Source organism: Nerophis lumbriciformis, linkage group LG11 (assembly GCF_033978685.3).
Source record: "Nerophis lumbriciformis linkage group LG11, RoL_Nlum_v2.1, whole genome shotgun sequence".
Lineage (NCBI taxonomy): Eukaryota > Metazoa > Chordata > Actinopteri > Syngnathiformes > Syngnathidae > Nerophis > Nerophis lumbriciformis.
Genome location: NC_084558.2, coordinates 43,813,664 through 43,839,529, shown reverse-complemented (window position 1 = coordinate 43,839,529; position 25,866 = coordinate 43,813,664). Strand labels below are relative to the sequence as shown.

Here is a 25,866-nt window from a genome sequence, read left to right as displayed (position 1 = left end):
TTGTCGGTGGACCAAAGAATACTGAAGAAAACTCACCGATGGACCGAGGTCTCCCTGAAGACCTGGCTCTCCGGTCTCACCAGCGTCTCCCTGGAGAGAGCAAGGGGGAATGAGTTAGGTAGAGAGACATATCGTGGGGGGTTTGTCAGCGACAATTTTAAAAGGAATCCATTTTCCAGAGCTAAAAGAAGAGATTGACATGATGGATTACACTCCGTCAAAAGGAGGTCGGAGCCCGGGGGAGCCTGGCAGTTATCCCCTCCTTCCTCCTCATCCTCCCACTTGCACATCCTCCTCTTCATTCCTAAATCCAGATTGTTGACTCACCTTCCTGTCTGCTGTTATCCTCGTTCCCTGTCACATCATCTAATGCCAACCTGTGTGGTACGACTGGCCAGCCAATGAACAAAACCCTGCTTTCATGAATCAATACTAAAAACAGGACGTTGTACGGATCCTACCTTTTCTAACGGTTCCTAATCGTCACAGGCTTTGTTATAAGGCTTTGTGTTCCGGCTGCCATTCCAACGGATTTTGAGTTGTGACTCTTCAGCGGTGATTATTTTTGTCCGCTGTGTCAGCGTCTCAAAAAAAGACCGAGCACACGAGTGGCACGGACCAAAGGAAGAAACTGTTCACAACCACTTTCTAACGGAACATCATCGGCCCTAATTTGCACCGGGGAGCAAAAGTACAAACAGTCGATGCACACCCAAACTACTGGTTCTAATGAGTCGTTTTTGCCGGTCAGCGTGAACAGAGACCACGGTGGTCTTATTTTAAAGGGGATCTATAATGCAAAACCAACGTTTCTTACCTACTGGTACCTGTGTTCGTGTATTTGAGATCCGCATAAATCCAGAAAATATGAAATCAAAACCATGGAGGCTATTTATAAAACAAACCTCCCTTCTTTCATACTTCCTCCAAACGAGCCGTTTGGAATTTGCACATTCGGTGACCTTTATCTCCGTATATGGTCGAAATGTACCCAAAGAGCTTTGCGCGAGTTCGCCATTGTACTGTATTTTCCGGGCTATAAGGCACACTTAAAATCTTTTTTCTCTCTCAAAACTCGACAGTGCGCCTTATAACCCGGTGCGCTTAATGTAAGGAACAAGTTTGGTTGAGCCTACCCACCTCGGAGCAATTTTATTTGGTACACGGTGTAATGATAAGTGTGACCAGTAGATGGCAGTCAAACATAAGAGATAAGTGTAGGCTGCACCGTTTGTTGTGCTTCAACATACGAGTACTATTATGGTGTGTGTATAAGATAAGACATATTATCTGCCGTTTTGTTTTGCAATATTATGCAAAAACAACTTTTCTTACCTTCTGGTACCTGCTGATCTGTATTTGGGATCCGCATAAGTCCTGAAAATTTGCGCGCATCCGCCTTTGTAGTCGTAGTCGATAAGCTTCTTCTTTTTCTCTATCTTCTTGTTATGTGACATTCATCCTCCGCTGTTGCCATTTCTAATATAAAGTAGTGTAAAGTTCTTACTTATATTGGTCAGTAAACTCGCCATGAAAGCGCTAAAACATACCGGTGTAGTGAGTTTACATTATTTACCCAAGGAACTTTAGTTATTAGAGTTCCGGTCGGACGTTTTTTCACGGGACAAATTTCCGGTGTTGTTGTTGTTTCCGGATGAGGAGATGCGGACATTTAGAAAAAATAATAATAGTATGACTCCTTTAATATAATCCGGTGCGCCTTATATATGAAAAAAATCAAAAATAGACCATTCATCGGCAGTGCGCCTTATAATCCGGTGCGCCCTATGGTCCGGAAAATACGGTAGTCAATAAGCTCCTTGTTTTTCTCTGTCCTCTTGTTGTGGGGCAGACTGGCTCGTGCATGCACATGCATCCTCCACTGTTGACATTTCTAATACAAAGTAGCGTACAGTTGAAATTTAATCTGTCAGTAAACTCCAACAACACGTAGGATCCGCCCACAATGTGCAAAATAACAAATGTAGCATAATTGCAAACATAAGTTTGCATACCATCCTGACACGTCTGTGGCTGGGATTCAAACCCATTACGCCTTTTTACAAGACCTGCACTAACGGGGGAAAGTTTTCCTATTTCCTTGATTTCGATCACATCAACCAAAAATAGTCCCCATCTATCCAATTTTAACAAGGCAAATAAAAAAAATAAATGAACATGGTGTGTGTCCGAAAAAGAGCAGGAAGAAGCAAAAGCTTAGATAAATAGTCCTGATAGGTACAACAACATATAATAATCTTGACCTTAAATAACACAACTATTTTAGTATATATTATAGTATATTATATTATATCAGGGGTTCTTAACCTTTTTGACCTTGGGGCCCAACTATTCCACTACAGAGGGGCCTGAGGCCCACTCACATATTAACAGTGAATTAATAATATTAGTCTTGGTTTTATTTATATTAAATAAATACAGTTCACAAAATTGTCAAATATGTTAATCACAAAGATTATTATTTTTTCAACACAAACGTTAGGCTTAGGTCAGGCTGATTAGAAAATTAAGTACTAATCAGATATACTGCATAAGCAGGGACTCGTAAATAAATGACCAGAAATAAATGTGCACACAATTATGCTGTGCTAAAATAAATAAAGTTAACAATGAATATGTTTGTTCATCAATTGTCTATAAAATTTAAGTGGAAATGAAAAATCAGCTTCACCACGGTAGTCATCATTTTTGCGCTTCAGAAACGTCCCTCAGACTTTAACTCCAGACTTCTTCTGTTTAATACTATCATTAATGTCACATGTGGTGGAAAAGTGTATTACTGACAACAGCTGTGAAACAGATATATATATATATATATATACAGTATATATATATATATATATATATATATATATATATATATATATATATATATATATATATATATATATATATATATATATATATATATACACAGTACAGGCCAAAGGTTTGGACACACCTTGTCATTTTAATGCGTTTTCTTTATTTTCATGACTATTTACATTGTAGATTGTCACTGAAGGCATCAAAACTATGACACCTGTGAAGCTCATCGAGAGAATGCCAAGAGTGTGCAAAGCAGTAATCAGAGCAAAGGGTGGCTGATTTGAAGAAACTAGAATATAAAACATGTTTTCAGTTATTTCACCTTTTTTTAGTTAAGTACATAACTCTACATGTGTTCCTTCATAGTTTTGATGCCTTCAGTGACAATCTACAATGTAAATAGTCATAAAAATAAAGAAAACGCATTGAATGAGAAGGTGTGTCCAAACTTTTGGCCTGTACTGTATGTATACATTTTATATATACAGTATATATATTTATATATCTATCCATGAATACTCCAATAAAATCAATTTACTCATAGATTAATCAAATGTATTTTATATGAATTAAATATATACTTAAAATATCTTATGTTTCCCCCTCTTTGTTGTACCTATCAGGACTATTTATTATTAGTTATTTCTAAACTGAATGATGTTATTGCTTTGTTTGATTTTCACATGCAACAATAAAAAATGTTATCAGAGACGGAGCAGGATGAAGCTAGGAATTTTTGTGGTAAAAGGTCGCATGAAGCATCCTGTCATTCATTAATTGATATTATGCGTTTATTTATGCTAAACAAAAACCGCTGATTATACTGTTGTACTGTTGCATACCCTTGAATGTTTTGTCACACGTCTGCAACAATAAATTAAATCAAGTCAGCCAACGTGTGCGGCAAACAACTCGTTTGTTTGTTTTGTTTGCCCAGCTGGGACAGAAGGAAGTGAAACTGTCATTCGCCACAGTCTGATCAGGTCTCCAGGACTGCCAATCGCACTACTCTGAAGGTACCAAAACATACCTTTTCGCCAACAGCACCGGGGTTGCCGATACCACCAGGAGGTCCCTGGGGGCCGTCGGCACCAGGGGGTCCGGAGGGGCCTCTGGGACCAGGAGGACCGGGTGGTCCCTTTTGTAGGAAGTATCACAACAATTAGAAATAACGTCACATTAATTCTTATGAAACTTTGTTATGAGTTCTTACCATCTGACCGACGTCACCGGTTTCTCCCTTTTCGCCGGCCGGACCGGGCAAGCCCTGCAGAATTCACAAAGCGTGTCAGCGACACCGACGCCAAGACTTTTCAATTCTAATCTCCCGCTACGGTCTCCCAACCTGCAGGCCGACTGGGCCCGGGGGTCCGGGGAAACCTCTCGATCCTTCGTCTCCCTTCTGTCCGAACAGACCCTGCTGACCTCTGGGACCAGGCTCGCCATCTGCTCCCTGCACACCCGCACAGACAAAGCGGTCACCAAATAAAACCGGCATCGGATTGAAGCTGGAACCCCTTGAAAATAGACACTCACGGCAGGACCGGGTGCTCCGACTGGTCCTTGAGGTCCGTTAGGGCCCGGGGGACCCTGTAGATCACATGAGTTAAGTATTGACATGCAATAATGAAGAGCATCGGGAAACAGATGTGGACTTACATGTTCTCCTTTGTCACCTTTGCTTCCTTTCTGGCCGGGTTCTCCAAGTTCTCCCTGAAGAACACAGACATATGGATATCGATTTGTCTGCTTTTGTCTCTACTAAAGCTTCTTGTGAGTCGTGATTAGCAGACAAAGAACAGGACAGAGCCCACACAAGCTGGGGGGGGGGGTGATAAAACCATCTCGCCAAGCGCCAGTTTACTTTTGGCTTGACAGTAAGTGCGTGGATTCTGGTCGCCTTTTCTGCTTCTAATGAGAAAGTGTGTAAGCCTGTGAGAATCTTTTATATCGCCACAGTAAACACTCGCTGCTTTGTTTTGTTTTGTCTGTCCTGGCTCGTTAAGGATCACAGCGTTGCGTAAAGCAGCAGAGATCATGCTCTCAGTCTATATAACACAAGACTCGGCTCCACTGCAATTTTTTTTCTTCGAGGGGATGGCGGCTGCTACATGCGAGAGCATGGGTGCCCAAGGCCACAGACTGATAAATCAAAGTATGCGGGGGCCGTTTTGGTATTTTTCACATTCAAAACCAGTGCAATGTATGACTTTTTTTCCCCCCAAAGAACTAGAAAATGCAATTTTGTCACAAATTTTCACACAAAAAAATGTTGGGTTAAAAAAAAAACAATTTTAAAGGCCTACTGAAACCCACTACTACCAACCACGCAGTCTGATAGTTCATATGTCAATGATGAAATCTAAACATTGCAACACATGCCAATACGGCCGGGTTAGCTTACTAAAGTGCAATTTTAAATTTCGCGCGAAATATCCTGCTGAAAACGTCTCGGTATGATGACGCCTGCGCGTGACGTCACGGATTGTGGAGGACATTTTGGGACAGCATGGTGGCCAGCTATTAAGTCGTCTGTTTTCATCGCAAAATTCCACAGTATTCTGGACATCTGTGTTGGTGAATCTTTTGCAATTTGTTCAATGAACAATGGAGACAGCAAAGAAGAAAGCTGTAGGTGGGAAGCGGTGTATTGCGGCCGACTGCAGCAACACAAACACAGCCGGTGTTTTATTGTTTACATTCCCGAAAGATGACAGTCAAGCTTTACCATTGGCCTGTGGAGAACTGGGACAACAGAGACTCTTACCAGGAGGACTTTGAGTTGGATACGCAGACACGGTACCGTGAGTACGCTTCCAAACATTTGATCGCTTGCCCGTACGTGCGTGGCGCTATGTGCATGTCACGTACGCAACTTTAGGGACTTTGGGGAAATATATGTGCTGTATGAACTTTGGGGAGGTGAACGGTACTTTGGGCTGTGGGATTGAGTGTGTTGTGCAGGTGTTTGAGTTGTATTGGCGGGTTATATGGACGGGAGGGGGGAGGTGTTTGTTATGCGGGATTAATTTGTGGCATATTAAATATAACCCTGGTTGTGTTGTGGCTAATAGAGTATATATATGTCTTGTGTTTATTTACTGTTTTTAGTCATTCCCAGCTGAATATCAGGTCCCACCCGCCTCTCACAGCATCTTCCCTATCTGAATCGCTCCCACTGCCCTCTAGTCCTTCACTCTCACTTTCCTCATCCACGAATCTTTCATCCTCGCTCAAATTAATGAGGAAATTGTCGCTTTCTCGGTCCGAATCGCTCTCGCTGCTGGTGGCCATGATTGTAAACAATGTGCGGATGTGAGGAGCTCCACAACCTGTGACGTCACGCGCATATCGTCTGCTACTTCCGGTACAGGCAAGGCTTTTTTATCGGCGACCAAAAGTTGCAAACTTTATCGTCGATGTTCTCTACTAAATCCTTTCAACAAAAATATGGCAATATCGCGAAATGATCAAGTATGACACATAGAATGGACCTGCTATCCCCGTTTAAATAAGAAAATCGCATTTCAGTAGGCCTTTAACCTGGTTCAGAAAAGGGACGAACCCCTTATTTGAGTTGTTTTAACTCAACATTTTGGTTTAATTTTTTAATTTTTGCATTGAATTATTTAACCAAAAAGTTGAGTTATGAAAACTTAATGTTGGGTTATTCCCAACCAAACTATTGGGTTGAATTATTTAACCCAAAAGTTGAGTTATGCTAACTCAATGTTGGTTGATTCATAACCCAACTATTGGGTTGAATTTATTTAACACAAAAGCTGAGTTGTGCTCACTTCAATGTTGAGTTATTCCCAACCCAACTACTGGGTTGCGCAATTTAGCGCTCCTTGACCCTGGTTTGTCCTCCTCCTTCCCAACTACTGATCAAAATGATTTTTATTCCATTAAAATATACTCAAAAGCAAGATATGAGTGATATGTTTTGCCGTGTATAGTCATAGTAGTCCTATACAGCATGCTCAAATATTTTCATGTATATAAGATGTGTGATTGTAAATAATGTTAATGAGATTAATCCTTAATAAAATTCCCTTAAAAAAAAAGTACCTTTTTAATTAAAAAAAAGCCTTTTACCCAAAACTGCGTTACTCATTGAAAAATAACCCAAAAATGGTTCATAGTTTTGAAAACCCAGAAATTGAGGTAAAATAATACCCTTATAAACCAAAAAAATTTATTAAAAAAAATCTAAATAACTCAAAAATGTAATCATAAATCGGGTTAGCAAAATAACCCAGCATTTTCTAGTGTGTTGTGTGAATATTTAGAGCCAAAGCCAAACTGAAATGCTAACAGTTAGCATGCTGGCCAGATAAGGACTATTAACAAAACATGTGAGCTAAAAGAGCTAACATGCTAACAGTACTATGCTAACAATAGCATTGGTGAAATACCGGCAAAATTAGGACAAAAAAAAAGTCTAGCATGCTAAATTAAATTGTAACATGGGTCAAGTACCAAAATACCTGCTCATGTTAGCATGCATCGAGTACCAACATATGACTGGGGTGTATACCTACAAAATTAGCTAAAACAAAAAATAAACCCTAGCATACTAACATTAGCATGCAAACAGGTATCATTTGTAAAGTAACAAAAAAAATGACACTGAGGTGTGTACCTGTTTGTTTAGCTAAACAAATTTAGCATGCTAATGTTAGTATGTTGAAATACTAACTGTAACATGCGTCAAGTATCAAAATACCAGAAAAATGTGTTTAAAATCCTTGCCTGCAAATGTTAGCATGCATCAAGTACTAAAACATAACTGAGGTGTATATCTACAGAATTATCTCAAAACAATTTAGCATGCTAATGTTCGCATTTTAAATTGCTAACTGTAACCTGGGTCAAGTACCAAAATACCTGCTCATGTTAGCATGCACCGAGTACAAACATATGACTGAGGTGTATACCTACAAAATTAGCTAAAAAAAAACAAAAAAACTAGCACACTAACGTTAGCATGCAAATAAGTATCTTTTGTCAAGTAACAAAAAAATTACACTGAGGTGTGTACCTGCTTGTTTAGCTAAATAAATCCAGCATGCTAATGTTAGCTAACTGTAACATGCGTCAAGTATCAAAATACCAGAAAAAATTTGTTAAAATCCTTGCCTTCTAATGTTAGCATGCATCAAGTACTAAATATGACTGAGGTGTATACCTACAGAATTAGATTTTTTTTTTTAAATCTAGCATAACAACGTTAGCTTGCTAACAGGTATCAAAGGTCGAGTAACAAAATATTTGACGCAGAGGTGTATACCTGCTAAATTTGCTAAACAAATCTTGCATGCTAATGTTAGCATGTTAAATAGCTAACTGTAACATGCGTCAAGTACCAAAATACCTGCAAAATCTGTTTAAAATGCTTGCCTGCTAACGTAAACATGCATCAAGTACCAAAATATGACTCAGGTGTATACCTACAAAATTAGCACAAAAAAAATCTAGCATAGTAACGTTAGCATGGTAACATTCGTCAAGTAACCCAAAATTTGACGCTTAGGTGTATATCTGCAAAATTAGCAAACAAGCTATCATGCTAATATTAGAATGTTAACGTTCATGCCGCGAGCTTTTGAAAAATTAGCCACGGGCCACAAATGGCCCCCGGGGCCGCACTTTGGACACCCCTGTGCTAGAACATCGACATAAGCCGAGCATGCCATCATTTAGGGATTGAAGTACGCAGTCAAGAACCCACCTTGTCTCCATCCTCGCCAGGTGGTCCAGGCGGTCCCCCGGGTCCCGGTAGGCCCACGGGCCCCTGAATACCGTCTCTTCCAGCTGGGCCTTGAGGTCCTTTCTCTCCCTGAGGTTGGTGGCATCCAAACAGGAGGGACATGTTTTGTCTCTTGTGCAGGTTACAACCTCGTCTACGAACTTACCGGTCCGCCTTTCTCTCCGCCTGGGCCAGGGGGTCCCTGTGGGCCGGGGCGTCCGGGCAGACCCGTGGGTCCGGCGGGGCCAGCGGGGCCACGTTCACCAGGGGACCCCTGCAGCAGGCGAGCATAAACAATAGCAGCTTTTATTACGTAAGCTGACACCAGTACACTGTATTTACTGTACAGTGGGAATGTTTAGGGAGACGTGGGGATGGTACTTACAGCTGGGCCAGGTGGACCGTGAGGACCCTCGTTGCCTTTCAGACCATGAGCTCCCTGCAGGACAAAGTCAGGAGACGCTTTCAGAAGACAAGAAGACCCCACTGAGTGGAGGTTCGACAGCACAAGTAAGGGCGAATTACACAACTATTTGCCGAGTTGAGAACTGATGAAGAGAGAAATATGAACAAACAAGCCCGGAGCACGGTGTTCTTCTGGGGACGCCCACGCAAGGTCCGAGCTACCGTGAACCCCCAGCACGCTCTCTCGCAGCCATTTCAAAAAAGCCCACGGGTTGTTATGCAATGACAAAAGCCGCAGACTTTTTGCGATCGGCACTCACCACAGGTCCGGGGAGGCCTCTCTCTCCGCTGAAACCTCTGGGTCCAGGTGGGCCGTCCTTACCGGAGGGGCCAGCGGGTCCCGGGTCACCCTGTGGTTTGACAAGGCAACAGCACAACTCAGTGTCACCACGCACAGCTCTTCTCCTTCCCGTTATATTCACCAGTAGGTACCGGTTCTTAATTAGGACTGTTATGATTCTGGACAAATGCTGAAAAACCCTCCTAAGATTGTATCAATATATATAATATATTTGATATTAGGGGTGTCAAAAAAAACTTGTAACACTGCAAAAACTGCAATCGAAGTAAGATTAAATATCTCAAATAAGGGTGATATTTGCTTATTTTCTGTCTGATAAGATAATTCTTCTCACTAAGCAGATTTTATGTTAGTGTTTTACTTGTTTTAAGTGTTTTGGTCCTAAATTATCTCAGTACAATATTACAGCTTGTTGCTGAGATTTGATCACCTATATTAAGTAAAGCATGCTTGAAACTAGAATGTCAACTGTTGCAAAGCTGTGTCATCAACACTCACAAGTATAAAACTACTTTTTTAAAGTAATAATTTCTTATTTCCAGCATGGGAAAAAAAATCATGATTGACACAATTGTGTCTCATAATTAAAACAGATGACAGCCAAATGGACTTTGCTGTTTTATTTCCAATGAAGTAGTAGTACAGTACAGTTGGCACAGTATAGTAAACTGACAGTTAATATTTAAAAATGTAACATTTCTAACAATTTTGAACAGAAATAGTTCATGTACATTCAGATAAATTCCTCAAAATTACAATTAAAACAAATTTGGCCGGGGGCCGGGTTGTGTATATGCGCACTAATTGACTGAAAGAGCACGCACTTGGCGCGATGATGTCATGTTATCGATGAAAAAATGCATTTTTAGACCATATGATTTTCCTGAGCGGCTAGAAGACCCCGAGAGTAACAAGCGGTTGCCTTGTTGAATTTCCATTAAGAACAATAAGTTAGATTTTAGTATAAGTTTGCTGGTTTCAAGAAATGTAATGCCGAGCGCATATCATTATGTCAAGATAATGGCACTGGCATTTACTTCATTTTAGAATATTTTTCAACATATTGAGCAAAAAGGTCTTTTTTTTTCTACCAAGAAAAGTGCACTTGTTATTAGTGAGAATATACTTATTTTAAGGTATTTTTGGGTTCATTGAGGTTAGCTAATTTTACTTGTTTTGGAAAGTTTTGACAAGCCAAATTTTCTTGTTCTATTGGCGATAATTTTGCTTGGTTCAAATAAAATACCCCTCATTTTTGTATTTTTTGTTTTTGTTTTTGAACACTGACTTTTTGCAGTGAACTTGTCTTCTTTTAAGTCCGTCCTGTCCAGCCTAAGTGTTGTCCCGATACCAAAATGTATTTTGATACTTTTCAGTACTTTTCGATACTTTTCTAAATAAAGGGGACCGCAAAAAATGGCCTTATTGGCTTTATTTTAACTACAAATCTTATGGTACATTAAACATATGTTTATTATTGCAAGTTTGTCCTTAAATAAAATAGTGAACATACTAGACAACTTGTCTTTTAGTAGTAAGTAAACAAACAAAGGCTCCTAATTAGTCTGCTGACATATGCAGTAACATATTGTGTAATTTTCCATTCTATTATTTTGTCACAATTATTAAGGACAAGTGGTAGAAAATGAATTATTAATCTACTTGTTAATTTACTGTTAATATCTTCTAACTTTGTCTTTCAACGTGTTCTATCTACACTTCTGTTAAAATGTAATAATCACTTATTCTTCTGTTGTTTGGCTGCTTTACATTAGTTTTGGATGATACCACAAATGTAGGTATCAATCCGATACCAAGTAGTTACAGGATCATACAATGGTCATAATTTCTGTCCTCATGTGTCCAGGGCCATATTTCCTGAGTCTATAAACATCATATAAATAAAAAAAAAAGAAGAAAGATTTTGTGACGGAAAAAAATATCGATGTAATCATAGTAGTATCGACTAGATACGCTCCTGTACTTGGTATCATTACAGTGAATGTCAGGTGTAGATCCACCAATGTTGTTTGTTTACATTTACATTACATACTGTGGCTGGACCGGTACTTTTTAGAGGTGGTATAGTACCGAATATGATTAATTAGTGTCGCGGTACTATACTTGTAACGGTATACCGTACAACCCTAGTCCAGCCACTTTATTAAATGTTTGGGCAGAATTTTTTTTTTCTTTGAAGTAATATAGAAATGTATCGGAGACGTTTATCTGTTTTATGGAGTTAAGTAGTTAATCATAAAACAGGCACCCAATGTTATTAAAAAAAAAATAGTTGAATCGAGAATCGTTTTTGAATCGTCACCCTCGAGAATCGAATCGAATCAAATTGTGAGGAGCACAAAGATTCACAGCCCTATTTGAAATTAAATATCACGTAAAAGGTCTGTGTTCTGATACATGAATATTATTTCCAGCATTAGCAAACATAGTTGACTTGTTTAAGACTTCAAAAGGAGATGTTGATTAAAAACTTTCCTGCTGTGAGATGTTACATGATGTTGCTGGTGTACAACCTCTTGGGCTGATAAAAATGTATGTAAAAACGCATTTTGTACATCTATATATACACCAATTACATATAGTACCAATAAGATGAATACCAGTGACGATAAGAAAGACTGATATCCTAATTTACTAGCAGATGTCATGCGATGAAAAATCGTGTTGACAAATATTAAATTCAATCCAGTTTACAGTTAGAACTTTTCCCATACAAAAAGTCGATTCATTTCAAATCCGATGAAATACGACAAATTATTTTGTCCCTAAACTCAAATAAATCACAGACCTTGCAAATTTGTTGTCATAGTTTTGAGAGACAAAATGTACTTTAAGGTTAAAGAACGTGTTGTAATACAACTTTATCTACCAAAACACACCCACTGTAAATAAATAAACGCCCATGGTCAATGCAGTTTGTGGCTTTACTATATATATATATATATATATATATATATATATATATATATATATATATATATATATATATATATATATATATATATATATATATATATATATATATATTTGTATATATATATATTTGTATTTATTTATTTATATATATTTTTACATTTTATTATTTATATATATTTTTACAATTAATTTTTTCTATATATATATATATATATATACAAATATATATTTTTATATTTTATTATTTATATATATATATATATATATATATATATATATATATATATATATATATATATATACAAATATATATATATTTGTGTGTGTGTACATTTATATATATATATATATATATATATATATATATCAAATTGGATATTAAGAGTACGTGAGAGTTTGACTCCTACCTTGTTTATTTCCGTGAGGACCTCCTTAAAAATGTATAATTAATCAAAAAATGTCAAGCTGCTAAAATGCGCCGAACACTGATTAGTGTGGAGAGAGTGTTTTAAATGTTTTCCCATCATGCATATCCACAAACTTCAGTGAGCAGGTTGTGTTACGTGTGACCATGTGTGTTGACCTTTATGTCGGTTGCATATTTTTTGCACCATGACTAGGGAAGGTTGTGTGGATTGTGTCATACAACTAAATGCTGTGTTAAGTTGTTATGTAAACTTTAGGGTCATTAATCGGGGTATACTAAACTGTCCACAATACGTGTTGACTTTTATGTTGGTTGCATATTTTTTGCACCATGACTAGGGAAGGTTGTGTGGATTGTGTCATAAAAGTAAATGCTGTGGTATAGTTGTCAAGTAAACTTTAGGGCCATTAATCGGATTTACTAAACTGTCCACAAGTTGGCGTCAAATATATAGTATTTAAATGTAATTTTAATACTCTCCGCGGTGTGATGCTTAATTGAACTTATGACATCTCACAGGCCAAATTAAAGATGCAAGATAGTTTATTTACTATCATTGTTTTACGGGCATTTGTGCATACTTGGGTTGTTTCAGGCGTACAATTCCTAATCCTCATTGGGCACTTCGACCTGCCGTGTAAATCTGGACTCACCTTAGCTCCTTCCTTTCCTGCAGATCCAGGGAGACCCTGCTCGCCGGGTGGACCCGGGGGTCCGGGGTGGCCACGATCTCCCATCGGCCCTGTCTCGCCCGTCGGTCCCTGTAGATTCACAGAGGGAACAGAGCAAGGTAAGGCCAAACTTAAGGAAAGAAGGAAAAATATTGGGAAATCAAATGTGTGGAAAAGAAGTGAAGCATTTGTTGCGTGGGCGGACCACTTGTCTTCAGGACACTTTGTTATCGTGACTGTTTTTCTACCAAAACTTCACGCATGATAAGTAATGAGGTTAATGCTAAAAGTAAGTACAGTAGAACTTGTAATGTTTAACGGACCAACATGTTTTCTAGCATGGTGATCATAGTAATCGAACAGATAAAAACAGACCTTTTGAGCTATCTAAGGAGAAATGAAAGAAACAAAGGGATCCCTCTTGTCAGTCATCCTCTCTATTTGTACCTGTGGGTGGAGGCGGACACACACACCCAAGTTGAGGTACGTTGCGTGAACGTACGGTGACATACTAGCAATGATGCGGATCGGGCTCAAAATGTGATCACTTTTCATAAAAATAGGTCTAAATTGGGGCCCTAAGCTCGCGCTTTTACATTTTTTTCACATTTTATCTACAGTACAGGCCAAAAGTTTGGTCACACCTTCTCATTTCAATGCGTTTTCTTTATTTTCATGACTATTTTTTACATTTTAAATTTTTACTGAAGGCATCAAAACTATGACACCTGTGAAGTGAAAACCCTTTCACTCTTGAAGCTCATCGAGAGAATGCCAAGAGTGTGCAAAACAGTAATCAGAGCAGAGGGTGGCTATTTTGAAGAAACTAGAATATAAAACATGTTTTCAGTTATTTCACCTTTTTTTGTTAAGTACATAACTCCACATGTGTTCTTTCATAGTTTTGATGCCTTCAGTGACAATCTACAATGTAAATAGTCATGAAAATAAAGAAAACGCATTGAATGAGAAGGTGTGTCCAAACTTTTGGCCTGTACTGTATGTGAAACGATTTTATTTGATGTGTGTTTTGCACTAAAACAAATAATTGGGAAATAAATTGTTCAGTAAATAATTTGTTCGGCGCAAAATAACAAATTAAAAGTGGTTAACAAGTTGCATATGCCCCGGACTGGGATTTGAATCCAGTATTTCAGTATTACTAGGGCGTGCCACAGGGTTCAAAAGGAATAACTGGGGAAATGTGCAATTATATTTGTATCAGTGACAGAGCAGGAATGGGCTAGTTATATGTTAGCGGTAAAATTTCATATTAAACGCCCTGTTATTCATTAATTGACATTTTGCATGAGCTTATTCACTCAAAATGGATACGGTACCTTTTCCTAGTACCTGGGAATCGATACCGGTATTAAACAGTACCGTTTTTTTTAGGTATTTTTGTGTGTGTTAATAAATATTAGTTGTTTAATAATACATTTTATTTTTATTATGAAACATATCAAAATGAGCTGATTATGATAACTGTGGTATCCAGTTGTTATATTTGGTTTTCTTAGACCATTTGAGTCTCATTTACAATGCAGTTGCACCTCCAAGACATAAGATGGCAGTACTGTATGGTACCTCGGAAGTCGCTTGAATGTGTCATGTTGCGCCCTACAAAGTGTTTACACTGTAAGTCATTTGCCTGTTACTAACCGTTTTGATGTAACATTCATCTAAGTTGAAGTTTTAATTCCCAGATTTGGTGTAAAAATCGCTCATGCTAATTGTAGCCCGCTTATGGCAAATTCAATGTAAATTAGCGTCGAGCTAGTGCATTTTAAAAGACTGTAGCTTTACGTTATGTTTACAGTGTTAACGTGATGCCACGTGCAGCAAAAGGCATCGATAGGTTAATCGATACCCGGTAGTACCGACGGACTTTGGTCGATGCCTATAAAAGTAGGGAATCCTGTACCCGTCCGTATCGCAAACTAATTAGAACCTACTCAGTAGTTAGAGTGTCCGCCCTGAGATCGGTAGGTTGTGAGTTCAAACCCCGGCCGAGTCATACCAAAGACTATAAAAATGGGACCCATTACCTCCCTGCTTGGCACTCAGCATCAAGGGTTGGAATTGGGGGTTAAATCACCAAAAATGATTCCCAGTGCTGCTCACTGCTCCCCTCACCTCCCAGGGGGTGATCAAGGGTGATGGGTCAAATGTAGAGAATAATTTTGCCACACCTAGTGTGTGTGTGTGGTACTTTAACTTTAACTTTAAACCCTAATAATAATAATGATTACATACAATAATCTTTTAACCAGGAAGTATTGATAGGAAGAAACAAAACACATTTGAAGATATTCAACACTCGACTGCTGTCTGGCTCCAGTCAATTTGTCACGTTTTATGTGTCAGGTAAACCTCGACGAATGGGGCCAATATGAATCCCCTTCCTACAGTCGATAGCAGCAGTCAAGAGCTCACCTGAGGTCCGACCACGCCAGGGGGTCCAGGAGGTCCGGTCTTCCCTTGGAATCCCTGAGTGCGTACAGGAGGGGAAGAACAATTGTTACGTCTGACTGAGACGAGGCGAGAACTGATCGCTCCTCTCACTCACAGTCTCTCCTCTCTGTCCAGGATGTCCAGGAAGTCCGTCTTTCCCTGCGGGCCCCTAGGAGACCAAGCAAAACGGTAAGTGGAGCGACTGAGAGGAGAAAAGTCACGTTGCGGATGCGTTCGAGCTCACGGGTGGGCCCTTTGGTCCGGGGAATCCTGTCGGTCCCTGAGGTCCTGGCAGACCCTAGCACACACAAAAAAGCACTGGTTACACTTTGATTAAAAGTCACGTGATGAGTGAGGAAAGTCCGGGGTCACCTACCCTCTCGCCGCTAGGTCCTGGTGGTCCGTCTGTCCCCGAGTTACCCTGGCAAGGCCGACAAGAGACACTGATAAAGATGTCCATGCAAGCATCAGAACTTTTAAGCGAGCAGGTTTACACACTTTAGGTCCAGCTTTGCCAGTCGGTCCTCTCGGTCCTCTCTCTCCACGAGGACCCTTTGGGGACAGAGAATGTTAGGAATAATCCGTTTAGACTTTGGAAATGGCGGCCTGAGGAAGACTCACCGTCGGTCCTCGCTGCCCACGTGGACCCGGCTTTCCTGCCGTTCCCTGTGGACACACAAGCCGAGAGGACGCTCAATGGCACGTTATCACTTAGTACTCACTGAAACATATATATCGCCAAAATATTTTACTTTACCCGAGTTCCTTTGTCTCCGTTGGCGCCTGCGAAGCCTTGGAAACCCTGAGATCCCTGCGTGCCAAAACAACGACGACACGTTTATTTCCACTCCTTGTAATAATGTCATGGAAAATGTCACTTTTACAGCTAATGTTAGGTCCACATGTACAAGCAATTAAATATTCAAACAAAGTGTTACTGTTCAAACTGTGTCTAATGTTACGGTGGCCAAATATATTGTATATTCTTGTTAAATAAAACCTCTGCCTTGTTTTTAATTAATATTTAGGCCTAATACGCTACTAGTGTTGTCCCGATACCAAAATTTTGGTACCGGTACCAAAAATGTATTTCGATATTTTTCTGTACTTTTCAGCACTTTTCTAAATAAAGTGGACCACAAAAAACAGCATTATTGGCTTTATTTTAACAAAAAATCTTAGTGTACATTAAACATATGTTTCTTATTGCAAGTTTGTCCTTAAATAAAATAGTGAACATACAAGACAACTTGTCTTTTAGTAGTAAATAAGCAAACAAAGGCTCCTAATTTACCTGCTGATGTACGCAGTAACATATTGTGTCATTTATCATTCTATTATTTTGTCAACATTATTAAGGACAAGTGGTAGAAAATGAATTATTAATCTACTTGTTCATTTACTGTTAATATCTGCTTACTTTCTCTTTTAACATGTTCTATCTACACGTCTGTTAAAATGTAATAATCACTTATTCTTCTGTTGTTTCGATACTTCACATTAGTTTTGGATTATACCACAAATTTGGGTATCAATCCGATACCAAGTAGTTACAGGATCATACATTGGTCATATTCATGTGTCCAGGGACATATTTCCTGAGTTTATAAACATAGTATTGTCGGAGGCAGATATTTACATATATCCGAATTTAAGTGTTACTTCTTTTATTTCATAGTCATATTTGAAAACAGCTCGTGTTTTTCCATTTGTTCTCTTTCTGTTTGTCTGCAAGTAAACTGTGTGTGTTAACCTTGAAGCTTTGGAATGTAAGAAAGAGAGATAATGGGCATGTGTTTTGACTAGAGAGACTTAAGAGGGGAGAGGGTTTTGTCGGGAGGGCAGACCATCTTAGCGGGCGATTGAATGTTCTATGCTGGACTGGTCTCAATGTATATATGCAAAGCTTTGCAAATATATTACAAAATACCTATTCTGTCTCTGGTGGTTTTTCAACTCAGCTTTAAGTGTCGTAAAGAGCTTGGGAGCGACTTGTGACTTGAATTCCCTGGGAGGAACAACTGGTCCAAAACGCAACAGTATACACTTTAAAAAAACGAAAGAAGATTTTGTGATGCTAAAAAATATTGATGTAATGATAGTAGTATCAACTAGATACGCTCCTGTACTTGGTATCATTACAGTGGCTGTTAGGTGTAGATCCACCAATGACTTTTGTTTACATTTTGGTGCCGATGAGCTATGATGTGTAGTGAAGCATGTTTAGCTATTCCTCATCCTGCAGGGATGATACTTGTAAGAAACTCACTTTATTTGTCGCCATGGAGGCGAGGATTAGTGATTTAGAAGCAGCTGGTACATTTCAGAGGCGGTATGATTCATTAGTATCGCGGTACTATACTAATACCGGTACACCGTACAACCCTAGTCCACATATACGCTTTGATTTTCTCAAACTGTGGTACGCCAAAGAGCCAATTAAATATTCAAACACAGTGTTACTGTTCAAACTGTGTTTAATGTTACGGTGGACAAAAACATTGCATATTCTTGTTAAATAAAACCTCTGCCTTGTTTTTAATGAATATTTAGGTGGTATAGCTTGGTTGGTAGAGCGGCCGTGCTAGCAACTTCAGGGTTGCAGGTTTGATTCCCGCTTCCGCCATCCTAGTTACTGCCGTTGTGTCCTTGGGCAAGACACTTTACCCACCTGCTCCCAGTGCCACCCACACTGGTTTAAATGTAACTTAGATATTGGGTTTCACTATGTAAAGCGCTTTGAGTCACTTGAGAAAAGCGCTATATAAATATAATTCACTTCACTTTAGGCCTAATACGCAGCTGTATTTTTATGTCGGTCGTTATGGTGGTACTCGGACAGCAAAGTGTTTGACAACCTCGGTTCTAAAGCTATGATTAACATTTAGTGTAAAGCTGAAAACTATGTCCTGCTGTTTCCTGCAGGGGTTATGATTTGGTTACCGGTATCTTTTTTTCCCCCGTTTGTTTGTTTCAGGTATGTTAGCAATTTACATCAAGGAATGTCGTGTGGTTACATTTGCACTATTCATCATATTTGAAAAGGAGTATGAAGAATCCTACCACCCCCACCAAGGACTGTTTTTACTGCTGGACTCTAGAACATATGTGTCAAACTCTGGCCCGCGGGCCAAATTTGGCCCCCCGTGTAATTTCATTTGGCCCTTGAGACAATATCAAATTAACATTAGAGCCGGCCCGCCGGTATTATTTTCAGTGCCCCTCTCAAAAGTCTCCCGGGGCAACCATTCTCCCGAATTTCTCCCGATTTCCACCCGGACAACAATATTGGGGGCGTGCCTTAAAGGCACTGCCTTTAGCGTCCTCTACAACCTGTCGTCACGTCTGCTTTTCCTCCATACAAACAGCGTGCTGGCCCCTATCACATGATATATGAGGCTTCTACACACACATAAGTGAATGCAAAGTATACTTGATCAAAAGCCATACAGGTCACACTGAGGGTAGCCGCATAAACAACTGTAACACTGTTACAAGTATGTGCCACACTGTGAAACCACACCAAACAAGAATGACAAACACATTTCGGGAGAACATCCGCACCGTAACACAACATAAACACCTATCTTGTCGATTGTATTGTACCATATGTCCCGGCAAGAAATCTGCATTCAAAGAACTCCGGCTTATTAGTGATTCCCAGAGCCCAAAAAAAGTCTGCGGGTTATAGAGCGTTTTCTATTCGGGCTCCAGTACTATGGAATGCCCTCCCGGTAACAATTAGAGATGCTACCTCAGTAGAAGCATTTAAGTCCCATCTTAAAACTCATTTGTATACTCTAGCCTTTAAATAGACCCCCCTTTTAGACCAGTTGATCTGCCGTTTCTTTTCTTTTCTCCTCTGCTCCCCTCTTCCTTGTGGAGGGGGGGGGGGGGCACAGGTCCGGTGGCCATGGATGAAGTGCTGGTTGTCCAGAGTCGGGACCCGGGGTGGACCGCTCGCCTGTGCATCGGCTGGGAACATCCCTGCTCTGCTGACCCGTCTCCGCTCGGGATGGTGTCCTGCTGTCCCCACTATGGACTGGACTCTTACTATTATGTTGGATCCACTATGGACTGGACTCTCACAATATTATGTCAGACCCACTCGACATCCATTGCATTCGGTCTCCCCTAGAGGGGGGGGGGGGTTACCCACATATGCGGTCCTCTCCAAGGTTTCTCATAGTCATTCACATCGACGTCCCACTGGGGTGAGTTTTTCCTTGCCCTTATGTGGGCTTTGTACCGAGGATGTCGTTGTGGCTTGTGCAGCCCTTTGAGACACTTGTGATTTAGGGCTATATAAATAAACATTGATTGATTGATTGATTGAAACACAACAGAACAAATACCCAGAACCCCTTGCAGCACTAACTCCTCCGGGACGCTACAATATACAACCCACCCCGCTACCACCAAACCCGCCCCCCCCCCCTTTCTCTTGCTACTTCAAGGCTTGAATGTTTGATTCATTCATTATTGTTATTTTATTTTCAAATGTATTATTAGCCTGTGGAAAAAGTTTATTTTGATATTTACCTCAGAAGGCTGCAAATAGAAAAGAGGCATTCAATTTTTATTACAATTTTATTTGATATGCCATTCATATTTTCGAATTATTATTATTATTATTTGAAACTCGATTTTGCATGTCACTATAAAGTTATATAAGCCTTGCTTGTTCAATATGCAATGCAAAACTTGTTTGGGTCCCTATTAAAAGGTTAATTTGTTCAACCTTGGCCCGCGGCTTTGTTCAGTTTTACATTTTGGCCCACTCTGTATTTGAGTTTGACACCCCTGCTCTAGAAAGAGGTTCTGCGGCCTTCGAAGCAGAACCTCCAGGTTCTGTAACAGCTTCTTCCCTCAGGCCGTAAGACTCTTGAACGCATCATAATTATCCCTTCAATTCCCCCCAAAAATGGATTAACTCGCTGGAATATAAAGACAATATAACATACATCCATAAATGTGGATGCATATGCAAAAGTGCAATATATTTATCTGTACAGTAATCTATTTCTTTATATCTGCACCTTATTGCTCTTTTATCCTGCACCACCATGAGCTAATGCAACGAAATTTCGTTCTTATCTGTACTGTAAAGTTCAAATTTGAATGACAATAAAAGTCTAAGTCTAAGTCTAAGAAGCAAAGCTTTTACTGGTAATTCATCCTCACCATAACTTTTACGTGTTTGAATGAAGTTTACTCCCTTTGTGAAAGAAAGGAAGGTATTTATAAAAAAAAATAAAAATGGTGTAAATATTAAGGATTTATGCTGCCGATTCTGATACTGGTCATTCACGATGATACCAATACCAGTCATGTAACTGTAAACTTGTCGATGTATTTGTGCAAGTGGCACTTTAATAATATAAACACAGTATTTAAACTGCTTCCTTTTTAAAACACAGTTTTTTGAGCCAAACAAAGTAAAGAGTACACAACTAAACACAACTACTACTATTTATTACTCTTTTAAATCCCTTTTGCCCTCAAAGTCCTCCTATATCCAAGTAATTATTCCCTGAATGTATTAACATTATCACAACAACAACAAAAATAATTAAGAAGTTAAAAATATGTTGTTATATATCACTCTAGTATCGATCATATACGGACATATATTACCCTTGGTGTCGACATCTCCAATTCATGGATCAAGCCACCCTCCGGACGTGTGGTGTACTTCTGGACGCGACAAACTTTGACGCACCAACAGTTAAGAGCCTTTATATTATCCTCTCTCTACACTCCAGACTCATTTTGCTTACTATTTTAGCGAGCTTAGTTTAGCTAGCTTAGTTTAGCCAGCTAATACTGAAGCTAGCTTAGCTAGCATGCCCGCTCCTGTTTGCTCTCGGTGTTTATGTTTAGCACCGTCATAATACGCGATAAAATACTTGATAATCATATCTAAGATAATACGCAATGCATTTTTTTTTATGTAATAGTGGTTATTGTAATTTTTTTCATGAAAATCGGGCGATATCGGTGGGTGGCTGATCAATCGACACATCCCTAATACATATCAATAAGCGATACAAAAAACCTCCCAATAGTAAAAAAAAAAAAAAAGACCTGAATACAAAATTTTGGAGCTAACTAAGGTGGAATAAAAAATAAAAAAAAGGATTGAACCTTCTTGGAGGTCATTCGCTCTTTTTGTACCTGTGGGTGGAGGCGGGACGGCGAGCACACATACAAAAGTTGAGGCCCGTAGCGTAAAAAAGTACGGTAACATAGAAGCAATGATCCGGATCAGGCCCAAAAAATCTAATCACTTGAATGTTGACGTAATCGTGCACTTCATTGAACCCTAGATGTGCGTAACATAATAACTTACCGGGTGTTGCAGCTTGGCCATTTTAAAAATAACATTTACAGAAGAATTCTAAAAGAAGCAACAGCAAAAGTTGAAAAAGCATAAAAGTACAATTAAATTTACTAACAATTAGGGGTGTCAAAAAGAATTGACTTTCGAATGAATCGCGATTCTTACTTGTAACGATTCTTAGTCAATTAAAAAAAACGATTACAAAAAAATACATATTTATATATATGTGTATATATTAGACATGTCTGATAATATCGGCCTGCCGATATTATCGGCCGATAAATGCGTTAAAATGTAATATTGGAAATGATCGGTATCGGCTTTTTATTATTATTTTTATTTTTTATTTTTTATTTATTTTTTTAATTAAATCAACATAAAAAAACACAAGATACACTTACAATTAGTGCACCAATCCAAAAAAAACTTCCTCCCCCATTCACACTCATTCACACAAAAGGGTTGTTTCTTTCTGTTATTAATATTCTGGTTCCTACATTATATATCAATATATATCAATACAGTTTGCAAGGGATACAGTCCGTAAGCACACATGATTGTGCGTGCTGCTGGTCCACTAATAGTACTAACCTTTAACAGTTAATTTGACTCATCTTCATTACTAGTTTCTATGTAACTGTTTTTATATTGTCTTACTTTCTTTTTTATTCAAGAAAATGTTTTTAATTTATTTATCTTACTTTATTTTTTTTATTTTTTTTTAAAGTACCTTATCTTCACCATACCTGGTTGTCTAAATTAGGCATAATAATGTGTTAATTCTACGACTGTATATATCGGTTGATATCGGTATCAGTTGATATCGGTATCGGTAATTAAAGAGTTGGACAATATCGGAATATCGGATATCGGCAAAAAGCCATTATCGGACATCCCTAGTATATATATATATATATATATATATATATATGTATATATATATATATATATATATATATGTGTATATATATATATATATATATATATATATATATATATATATATATATATATATGTGTATATATATATATATATATATATATATGTGTATATATATATATATATATATATATATATATGTATATATATGTATATGTATATATATATATATATATATATGTATATATATATATATATATATATATATATATATGTATATGTATATATATATATATATGTATATGTATATATATATATATATGTATATATATATATATATATATATATATATATGTGTCCTGGGCATGACATTAAAGTGCATCCGGCAGTGGAGGCTCCTCTATGGGGGTTTTGGGGCTCTAGGAGGTTAACCCCTTTACTACTGTTACCCCAGGTGGCCCTTGGCAAAGGCCTAGTACCTGACTGCCCCCTAGCCAGGGATACGGTGAAGACCTCAACGGCGGAGCAGGTGGAAGACGGTAGATTTTAAGAACTACCACAACGGCTGCAATGGCGGAAGAAGGCTGCAGCAGAAAATGGTCCCCAGTCGTCTTGGACTCCATGCCACTGGACCCTGACCCGTTTCTGTCAAGGATCGTGTGGTGACTGTCTGTGCACCAGTCTCCCCACGTTAAACAAAGTCATGCACAGGCATCCTCCATAAAGGGATACACCCCTACCAGGAGGATCGTCATACTCGTTCGAGTGACCGCCGATGATGATATATTTCTATATATATATATATATATATATATATTTTTTTTTTCCTAATCTTATGTAGATGGCCAAATCTTCTGTACAGATTTACTTTAGAAAAGAGAGGTGTTGGATACTTTCCTTATTGCCTTATTTGTACTTGACTTTATCAAAAATGTTTGGGTAGTATTTTGTAAACAAAGCAAAGTTTATTTGAAGTAAAATAAACATTCATCTATTTTATGGAGGAATGTAATTAGTCATAGAACTGGCACCTAATGTTAGTAAAAAAAAAAAAAAGATTTTGAATCGAGAATCGTTTTGAATCAAGATTGAATTCTGAATCGAATCGTTACCCCTAAGAATCGAATAGAATAGCGTGGTGCCCAAACATTTTACGGCCCTACTAATAATATTAGACTTAGTCTATCCTCACATTACAAGGTAGGATGTCTAATTATGATTTTTTTTTTTTTAATTTTGGTGAAAAATGATGACGTATTGGTCGGATTAACGCAAACCGTTCGTTCGGACTACAGTCAAATTCGATACATATCTGATTTATATCCACACACCAAAGAGGCCTGGTTCGGAATTGGAAAAAATCAGAATTGAATTGTTCACATTGACGTAAAAAAAAATCCAATACAGGTCCCATATGGGCAAAAGAAATCGGAATGGACCTGCAATGTGTACAAGGCCTCTGTCTCCTATTACCTTGATACAGGAGACAAAACTAATTCGGATTTATTTGTCAAATCCGATCTTTTTAGGGCCGTTCACATTACAGTGCCCTTGTGGTTAGAGTTTGTGAGTTCAAACCCCGGCCGAGTCATACCAAAGACTACGAAAAATGGGACCCATGGCCTCCCTGCTTGGCACTCCGCTTGGAACTGGGGGTTAAATCACCAAATGATTCCAGAGCGCGGACCATGCTGCTGCTCACTGCTCCCCTCACCTCCCAGGGGGTGAACAAGGGGACGGGTCAAATACAGAGGATACATTTCACAACACCCAGTGTGTGTGTGACAATTATTGGAACTTTAACTTTAAAATGTGTTTTCTAATGTGAATGCAATCCGACCCGCATGCAGACATGACATCATGACGTCGCAAGCATTGCAGTGTTTACGGAAGTAAACGTGGCTTCAGCGCCATTCGGTCTCAGCACTGGTGCATTTGTGTCAACTTTCAAGGATTTTGCGTAATCTGAGTCAACATTTTCTGAACTGAATTATTGCTTGTAGAAGATTAGGAAGATTTTGGTTTTGTCAGTTTTACGTGATATTTTGGCTTTGTCGTCTGCTTGAAGAGTTTGGACGCACAGTAGGAGAGAATAAAATGGACTTTATTGTCATTATATTTGCACATAACGAGATTAAGGACTTCAATATAAGGTGTGGTAGTGGGAACAAATATGGGATGAAAATAAATTACACAAGTAATAAAGATAAAACTAAGAATTGAAATACATAGACTACTATCCAATAAGAATAATAAGCAATCCTGTACAATATACAAAATACTGTACAATATACAGAACAAGACAAGTGTACCGGAGTGACAACAATCAGTGTCGGATGTATTGCACTCGAAGGGTAATATTGCACAGTAGTAGGCAGAAGTGGTGCAAGTTTCACGCAAGTTCCTAAAACATTCTGTTTTTCTGCTCCGTTAACTGTTTTGCAACTGTCAATTTTGGCGAATAATTGTGACACTCGTCACGTTTTGACGACGTTCTAGTCGTACGAAAGATTTCCACATACGAAAGAGACCGAAGTCGGATATGAAAAACTCAGAATTGCACTGTTCACATTGACATTAGAAAGCATCCGATACAGGTCACATATGGGCAAAAGAATCGGAATCGACCTGCAGTGTGAACAAAGCCAAAGTTAACGCATTTACTCATTGTGAATAATCACAAAACATTGAAATGCGGGTTAATTATGCGATTTATTAATTATTATGAACATTTTGTACTTTGGATAAACGTTATTTTAATCAAATAAATGACGTACATTCAAGTCGAACATTAAAAAAATATTCCTT

General features: G+C 38.6%; 1 protein-coding gene and 1 long non-coding RNA gene across 4 annotated transcripts in view; one reads left to right on the top strand and one right to left on the bottom strand.

Moving 5' to 3' along the window:
- col5a1 (procollagen, type V, alpha 1) overlaps nucleotides 1-25,866 on the bottom strand; it is a 159,598-nt gene that overhangs the window by 23,165 nt on the left and 110,567 nt on the right. For both annotated transcript variants that reach the window (XM_061966501.2, XM_061966502.2), the window contains exons 32-49: nucleotides 16,594-16,647; nucleotides 16,458-16,502; nucleotides 16,335-16,388; nucleotides 16,213-16,257; nucleotides 16,081-16,134; nucleotides 15,952-16,005; nucleotides 15,819-15,872; nucleotides 13,365-13,472; nucleotides 9,307-9,396; nucleotides 8,967-9,020; nucleotides 8,748-8,855; nucleotides 8,564-8,671; nucleotides 4,489-4,542; nucleotides 4,366-4,419; nucleotides 4,175-4,282; nucleotides 4,043-4,096; nucleotides 3,860-3,967; nucleotides 37-90 (exon numbers count right to left, since the gene is read on the bottom strand). In XM_061966501.2, coding sequence (XP_061822485.1) covers nucleotides 37-90; nucleotides 3,860-3,967; nucleotides 4,043-4,096; nucleotides 4,175-4,282; nucleotides 4,366-4,419; nucleotides 4,489-4,542; nucleotides 8,564-8,671; nucleotides 8,748-8,855; nucleotides 8,967-9,020; nucleotides 9,307-9,396; nucleotides 13,365-13,472; nucleotides 15,819-15,872; nucleotides 15,952-16,005; nucleotides 16,081-16,134; nucleotides 16,213-16,257; nucleotides 16,335-16,388; nucleotides 16,458-16,502; nucleotides 16,594-16,647 — 1,260 coding nt within the window. The remainder of the gene's footprint in view (nucleotides 1-36; nucleotides 91-3,859; nucleotides 3,968-4,042; nucleotides 4,097-4,174; nucleotides 4,283-4,365; nucleotides 4,420-4,488; nucleotides 4,543-8,563; nucleotides 8,672-8,747; nucleotides 8,856-8,966; nucleotides 9,021-9,306; nucleotides 9,397-13,364; nucleotides 13,473-15,818; nucleotides 15,873-15,951; nucleotides 16,006-16,080; nucleotides 16,135-16,212; nucleotides 16,258-16,334; nucleotides 16,389-16,457; nucleotides 16,503-16,593; nucleotides 16,648-25,866) is intronic.
- The window catches only part of LOC133610336 (uncharacterized), a 37,045-nt gene continuing 24,557 nt past the window's right edge, over nucleotides 13,379-25,866 (top strand). Inside the window, exons 1-3 of one of the 2 annotated variants that reach the window (XR_009815850.2) lie at nucleotides 13,379-13,501; nucleotides 15,750-15,876; nucleotides 15,972-16,025. This is a non-coding gene — a long non-coding RNA (uncharacterized lncRNA). Of the gene's footprint in view, nucleotides 13,502-15,749; nucleotides 15,877-15,971; nucleotides 16,026-21,507; nucleotides 21,564-25,866 lie in introns of those variants that run through there. The other variant, XR_009815851.2, reaches the window with a different exon arrangement.